At 49.5% G+C, this 7,351-nt stretch overlaps 1 protein-coding gene across 2 annotated transcripts; it reads left to right on the top strand.

Annotated features, from left to right (window-relative positions):
• Positions 1–409: 409 nt before the first annotated feature.
• Positions 410–4,542, top strand: HEY1 (hes related family bHLH transcription factor with YRPW motif 1). 2 transcript variants are annotated; one of them, XM_032610631.1, is made up of 5 exons: positions 410–975; positions 1,249–1,324; positions 1,473–1,556; positions 1,839–1,920; positions 2,806–4,542. In XM_032610631.1, exons 1-5 carry the CDS (start codon positions 887–889, stop codon positions 3,387–3,389), a joined length of 915 nt encoding a protein of 304 aa, XP_032466522.1. In that variant the 5' UTR covers positions 410–886; the 3' UTR covers positions 3,390–4,542. The 2 variants fall into 2 exon arrangements, with proteins under 2 accessions (XP_032466522.1, XP_032466523.1); XM_032610632.1 differs by lacking the exons at positions 410–975; positions 1,249–1,324; positions 1,473–1,556; positions 1,839–1,920 and adding an exon at positions 1,942–2,350.
• Positions 4,543–7,351: the final 2,809 nt, after the last annotated feature.

Below are 7,351 nucleotides of genomic sequence, written 5' to 3'. Positions count from 1 at the left end.
CGGCGGGCCCGCAGCGGAGATTTACCTCGGCGCAGGGCGGCGGCTTCCGGGGCCGCCCGGCGCCCAGGCTCCGATTACAGGTTCACACGGCGGGCCGGGCCCGCGGCCGCGCAGCCCCGCCGGCGCGCCCTCACGGCCCCGCTCCCCCGCCTGCGCATTCTTCTCCATTCATGCGGACGCCCAGCGCCGCCACCACCACCTCCGCCGCCGCCAGCGCGGCCGCCGTCGCCGTCGCCGCCGCCGCCGCCGGCCGCCCGGATTGGCTGGCGGCCGCGGCGCCGGCACTTTCCCACGGCCCGCGGCGCGTGCGGCTCACCGGCGGCGCTGCAGGCGCGGCCCTGGCGTGCGGCCAGCCCAATCGGGGCGCGCGGGGCGGGGCGGGGCCGCGGCCGCCGACCGGCTTGTGTCCCGGCCCGGCCTCCGCAGCCTGCTCGCCGCCGGCCCACCGCCGCCCGCGCCTCCTCCTTCCCCCCAGCGGAGGCCCGACAGAGCCCCTGTGGAGCCGACACACCGCCGCCGGGCAGGGGCGGGCGCCGAGGGCGGGCGCGGGGTTCGCCCTCGCCCTTGGCCTCGCCCCCACCCCGCCCCTGAGCGGCTGCCAATCAGTGGAGCGAGAAGCCGGATTGGCCAAGGGAAGGCTGTTGCCCGGGAGCCGACGCCCCGCCCGTCCGCCCCCTTGCCCGCCCCCTCTACTCCTCCGCCCTCCCCAGGGCCCTGGGAAGGGGCGCAGCGTGGGAAAGGGATGGTTGAGTTTTAACCGGAGGCAGAGAGTGAGCCGGACCAGTGTGTGCGGAGCGCGAGCAGCCGAGCGCGGAGAGGCGCCGCTGCAGTTAACTCCTCCCTGCCCGCCGCGCCGACCCTCCCCCGGATCCCCCGCGTAGCCAGCATGAAGCGAGCCCACCCCGAGTACAGCTCCTCCGATAGCGAGCTGGACGAGACCATCGAGGTGGAGAAGGAGAGTGCGGATGAGAATGGGTGAGTTGGCGGCGGCGGAGCGGGAACGGGAGCGGGAGGCGAGCGCCGGCTGGCCTCGGTGACAGCGCCCAAGGGCCCGGGGCACGCCGGCGCCCTGCACTGACCTCCGCGCATCTCCGGCAGGCCTCCGCCCGGGGTGAAGACCCCGGAGGCTCTTGAAGACCAAGTTGCCAAAAAAAAAAATCTGAGTACGGGGAGGGAGTGGGGGCGACCCCTCAGATCACCTCCTCTCGCTTAACGGCGATTCCTGTCCCCCCCCACCCCCCCATTTAGGAACTTGAGTTCGGCTCTAGGTTCCATGTCCCCAACTACATCTTCACAGATCTTGGCCAGGAAAAGACGGAGAGGCGTGAGTCTCTTTACAGTGCACCCTTTTTTTTTGGGGGGGGGGCGGGGGTTGTTTTGTTTTATTAATTAACGGGAAAACCACCTTTCTTCACTTTGGAATTTACAGTGGGAATGGAAATGTCCCCCTTTGTTTTGCCTGCTTTCTACAGATCATTGAGAAGCGCCGACGAGATCGGATCAATAACAGTTTGTCTGAGCTGAGGAGGCTGGTACCCAGTGCTTTTGAGAAGCAGGTAATGGTGAAAGTAGATAGAGCTCTCCGTGTAGCTATCCACGCCTTCAGAATTCTTCCCCTCATTAATCTAAACCTTACCCGTGCCTTGGAAAATAACTGCGTTGTTTGTGCGGAGGAAATGAATTCATACAGAGTCCAACATATTTTGGAAGATAATTTATTTTGCTGTTGTCTGTACTTTTATGGTTTACACAGCATATATGTGCATATATATTTTAAGTTGTTCCCCAAAAGCACTTGGTGCCAAATCAGTTTTTGTTGTTGTTGTTCTCTTCTCTAGGGATCTGCCAAGCTAGAAAAAGCCGAGATCCTGCAGATGACGGTGGATCACCTGAAAATGCTGCACACTGCCGGAGGGAAAGGTACATCTCTAGTCCGGTGGGGGAAGACTGAACAGCCACCGATGGCCAGGATTGGTGCAGTCGCTGTCTTATTTTTACTGTGTGCTTTGGGGGTGGGGAGAGAACGGTGTGTGGTGTGTGGGGTTGCCTGTCAGTGCATTTTCACGTGCGCATAGGTTTTTCTCCAGTGAATTCATCACCCCAGCCCTCTGCAAATTAAGCGTATGCACCTTCTTTTGGAAAATACCTATTATGGGTGAGGTGCCCTAAAGCTGTGACAGCTCTGATCAGGTAGCTCAAACCACAATTGTTTGTTAACCTTTTTGAGAAAAAGATTTTTTTTTAAGTATATGCTCTTAATTTCATATACAAGATTCTTAAAGAATAAGCTGCCACATGACTGTTGAGGAAAGAAACCTGTTGTGGTTAAGTAGAGAAAACCCAAAGGAAGGTGGGAGACAGAGGAGGTCTGTGTGTCTGTCTCCAGCCGGAAAAATGCTTTACTCTGGACCAAGTGCCTAAAAGCTCCATGATAACTTACATCTGTGTGTCTAATGAATTTCACTACTCTGTGGTTTTTCTGTCCTTGATGTATTTTTTGTTGTTGTTGAGGGAAAACATGAAAGGAATGAACATAGTTTCATCTGCCGGTAGGGTATAATTCCAATTTCTGCTTGGCAGTCTCTAACTGGGCTTTGAACTTGCATTAGCAAAGACATACTTCTCATGTTGATTAATGCAAAGATTTTGGTCGACTCCCAAATATTTGGACTTTCAGAAGAGCCCGTGAATGCCGTTTTTTTTAAAAAAGGATGTAGATATTTGCCAGGAAGGGCTGCCTTTGGGATTGAAGAAATGCGGGAAATGAGCAAAGCTCTGAGGTTTTTCTTTTGTTCGTTTCCCCAGGCTATTTTGACGCGCACGCCCTTGCTATGGACTATCGGAGTTTGGGGTTTCGGGAATGCCTGGCAGAAGTCGCCCGTTACCTGAGCATCATTGAAGGATTAGATGCCACGGACCCGCTTCGAGTTCGACTGGTCTCACATCTGAACAACTATGCCTCCCAGCGGGAAGCGGCAAGCGGCGCTCACGCAGGCCTTGGACACATTCCCTGGGCGAGTGCTTTCGGACATCACCCGCACGTCGCGCACCCCCTGTTGCTGCCCCAGAATGGCCACGGGAACACTGGCACCACGGCCTCGCCCACGGAACCCCACCACCAGGGCAGGTTGGCCACGGCACATCCGGAGGCGTCGGCTTTGCGGGCGCCCCCTAGCGGCAGCCTTGGACCGGTGCTCCCCGTGGTCACCTCCGCCTCCAAACTCTCGCCGCCTCTGCTCTCCTCGGTGGCCTCCCTGTCGGCCTTCCCCTTCTCTTTTGGCTCCTTCCACTTACTCTCTCCCAATGCACTGAGCCCTTCGGCACCCACGCAGGCAGCAAACCTTGGCAAACCCTATAGACCTTGGGGGACGGAGATTGGAGCTTTTTAAAGAACTGATGCTGTAGAATGAGGGAAGGGAAAGCTTAAAATCCCAGCTGAGCTGGGCTGTTGCCAACATCACCTTAAAGTCATCAGTAAAATAAAAAGGAAGAAGGTACACTTTCAGATAAATTTTGTTGAAAGACGAAAGGTTTGTTGGTTCACTTTTTCTTTTTTAATGTTTTTTTTTATCATGTCATGTATTAGCAGTTTTTAAAAACTAGTTGTTAAATTTTGTTCCAGACATTAAATTGAAATAGTGAATATAAACCAACAAATTGGTGATAGGTTTGGACTGTGCCTAATTTACTTTGTAAACCTATCTGTCTAAGAATGATTCCATTTTGCCTCAAAGTTTTGGGAATTTTAACATTTAGTGTTTTTGGTCGGTTTTTCTCCTTGTATACAGTCTCTTTTTAGAATTAATTTTACAAACCACTATGCTCAATGTTAACATGATGCTATTTGTTAATATTTTGACAGTTAAGGTGTTGTATAAATGATATTCTTTTTTGGGGGGGCTATATCGAATTTTATATTTCTGAATAAAGCGTTGACAAATCAGATGATCAGCTTTATCCAAGAAAGAAGACTAGCTAATTCTCTGCTTCCTACAGCAGTAGGGTGAATGTACACACCATCAGGGCCCCTGAATCTGAATGACCAATTGCTGTCGTCTACCAGGACTTGGTTAGGAGAGGTCCGCATTTGGAGTTGGCAGGGAAGAGACAGAAGACGATTTGCGTAGAATATGTCTGCATTTACCAGCCCCAAGCAATGCAATGAATTTTTAATTTCACAGATCTCAAGTTCACAGATGTCAACATGGATAAGTGATCATGGTGTGCAAGTGGTCAATGGAATAGTCCAGTGGAACCTGTTAAATGCATAACCTAATTCTTCCTGGAGCTGCCATATTTTCTTTTCACTGGAAATTTTTATGTTGTGTTTTCCTTTTTGGTGCATGGAAATGTGGTTATTGAGATACTTAAAAGGGCTTTGCTGCCTTCTATTTGGGTTAATTTGATTTGGGCTATTAAAGCATCGTTTTACAGGTTTATTCCTTTAGCAGGTGTAGTTTAAACAACCTCCACTGCACTGAGTTTGACCTCTGTTGTACTGATGTGTTGTGACTAAATAAAAAAGAACAAATTCTTCTCCAGCATATGTCTTACATACTTTAGCCATCCCCTCTATTGGCTAAGATGAGATCAATTGTCTCTCATTTTCAGTTTGCCTGGTCATCACTTTTCTTATGTTTCATAATCTCATTGTTCTTGGTATTTGTGATTTTGAATAAGGTGACTTCATTGTGGTGCAGAGCTTTGGTGTGACTCCCATAAGGGGACACGGTCCTCTAGCTGTTATGTCAGATGATCTGGCCCTAAACTGGCCGTCTATGGACCAGAAACCTCAAATCAGACTGGTAGTTGCAGGGTGGGAGAGAACTCTGATGAAATCATAAAACCGTGTTGACCGTTCAACAAATATTTACTGAGGACATCTACTGTGTGCTCAGTTCTATGCAGGGGGAACAGAATATTAAATTTCTTTCTTTTTTCTTTTTTTTTTTTTAATGGCAAAACAAGAAAAGCCAAACCTTGCTAATTCTGAGCCCGGGAATCTGAGGCCTGGTGAGCGATTGCAGGCTGTAATTCCGCACCTGCATGGCTCCAGGAGTCTTTCCTTGTCTGGTTTCCAAGGCATTTGTTTAACCCTTTAGTTGCATTTGACTCCTTCTCTGTGTAGTGAGGAAGCAGACGCGTGCTTGAGGTTAGAACAAACCCCTGCCAGAACAGAGGCAGTAATCTTGGCCTCCGGGGAGAGGAGTGCCTTCCCGTTGCTTTAAAAGTCGTCCTTCTGCCAATTAAGGGGTCTCCTAGCTCCGAAGGAGTTTGCCTTGATCCTGAGGGTGGGTGGAGAGCAGAAGGAGAAAAGCCACTCTGTGGATGAAATAGAGCCTTCCTTTTCTTTGCCTGACCACTGAACTCTTCCTCCCTCCTCTGATTAAGAAATGAAGGCAAAGCAAAGTTGGGACTTTGAACTTTAGCAGTGACATCTGGGTCCCTAGGAAGGGGCTGGATGGAGACTGCGGCATTTTTCTGATTGTGGGTTTCAAAGGCTAGCTCCCACTCAACCCTTCTCTGTGTGGCCTCGGTTCTGCTCTGAGCGCTGCCTGTACCACGCAGACACTCTTTCTGCCTGTCATAATGCTGTGATGGGAAGTGTGATGATAATTTCTGCCAAGTGTCAGTGTAATTTTAGCAGCCGGGATTTCACATGGCATTACAGCATTACTGAACAGCATTGTCCTTAGACTGTCTTAGATGCTCTCTGTGGCACCCAGGTTTAGATGGCTGCTAATGTGGTAGGAAAGAAAGAAAGCCTCTCATTTTACCGGCCCTGCTGGAAGCACTGTGCAACCGTAAACGTGTGGCACGTTCCACTTGTCATATCAATGACCCCTATGTCACCAGCTGGTTAGTAATTTTTTCTTTTTTTGGAAGGGGGATGGGGGGTCATTTTCAAGATTACATAGTTTTCCAAAGAAATATTTTGGGTGGGAATTCTCTGGTGGTCCAGTGGTTAGGACTTGGCCCTTTCACTGCTGGGGCCCTGGGTTCCATCCCTGGTCTGGGAACTAAGACCCCGTATAGGAAGAAATATTTTGGTCTCTTTTTAAACCTCTTCAAGGTGACAGGTTTCTGGAAATCGTGGAGATGGAGTCTGAGCTTCCTGGGAAAGAGAATGGAGTTATGATGATAAGCCAGTGGTATGTAGAAAAATGAATGTAGAAAAACTCTCATTTCTATTCTGAGTTGAGGTAGGATGACAACATCAGGGTCATTAGTGCTACCATACTTTTTTTTTTTTTTTTTTTGCGGTACGCGGGCCTCTCACTGTCATGGCCTCTCCCGTTGCGGAGCACAGGCTCCGGACGCGCAGGCTCAGCGGCCATGGCTCACGGGCCCAGCCGCTCCGTGGCATGTGGGATCTTCCCGGACCGGGGCACGAACCCGTGTCCCCTATATCGGCAGGCGGACTCTTAACCACTGTGCCACCAGGGAAGCCCTATACTTTTATATTATATATACATTTGTAATACTTCTACCCATGTAAACAAGATGTTTTTAGGTGGGCCCGTAGATCTACCTTATGGAGAAAATAATATCACTTATAAAGAATCTTGAAAGTCCTCAATAATTACCCATTATCTTCATTATATATACATTACCATGAATTAATGACATGAAAGATAGGTGGGCAGAATTCATGCTTTAGAAAAACCTCTCAGTCTAAATCTTTTTTAGATTTAGAGAGAAAAATAATCCAAGACGTATCATTGCTAATTTATTCAGTATAGTTCAATTAGGATGTGACTTTTAATCAGCTTTTCTTTGTTGCACTCAGTCACAAAAATCATGATATTTTCAATTACATTTAAAATCCCTCAGAAAGCGTTATATCTCCTAGTTGTACTTTTCCCTAGCCCTTCTCGTCTATACCAGTATCACAGTTTTGATGTCTTCATTAGATTGCACTGGTGATTTATAATTAAAATAACTTCAGAGCTAATATCATTTGAGAAGCTGCTTCAAATAGAGCACAATTTCTTTCACAACTGGAGCTCCAGGGAATGGGGGTGTCTTGGGAAGGAGACCCGAATTCTGGTTCCTGCTCTGCTTTTGTCTGATTGAGTGACCTTAGGTAAGTCATTTAAAATTCTCTGGACCCTGCTTTCCTCATCTGTCCCATAAAGTGGTTGGACTAGATGGGGAGCGGGGTCCCAGGTGCATACTCCCAGGGAAAGGCACTAATGGGGAAGGATGCAGGGGTATCAGCCAGTGGGCGCTGACCCAGGGGGCATGTGCTCCCCGCACTTTCTGTCTGAAGGGTCACACCAGTTGTTTCTACGTAGGAATTTTGGTCCAGTGCTGCCAAATCTTTCAAGTTTTCAAGAGCATCTCCAAT

Source organism: Phocoena sinus, chromosome 17 (assembly GCF_008692025.1).
Source record: "Phocoena sinus isolate mPhoSin1 chromosome 17, mPhoSin1.pri, whole genome shotgun sequence".
Taxonomy (NCBI): Eukaryota; Metazoa; Chordata; class Mammalia; order Artiodactyla; family Phocoenidae; genus Phocoena; species Phocoena sinus.
The sequence above is the reverse complement of the archived record's forward strand: the minus strand, read 5'-3'. Positions and strand labels throughout refer to the sequence as shown.

What these genes read in the sequence shown, in the direction of transcription:
- HEY1 (XM_032610631.1), top strand. Translation starts at nt 887, where the DNA reads ATGAAGCGAGCCCACCCCGAGTACAGCTCCTCCGATAGCGAGCTGGAC. An exon ending in CCAGGAAAAGACGGAGAGGC is followed by an intron (nt 1,325 to 1,472) that starts GTGAGTCTCTTT and finishes TGCTTTCTACAG; the next exon opens with ATCATTGAGAAGCGCCGACG. An exon ending in GCACACTGCCGGAGGGAAAG is followed by an intron (nt 1,921 to 2,805) that starts GTACATCTCTAG and finishes TCGTTTCCCCAG; the next exon opens with GCTATTTTGACGCGCACGCC.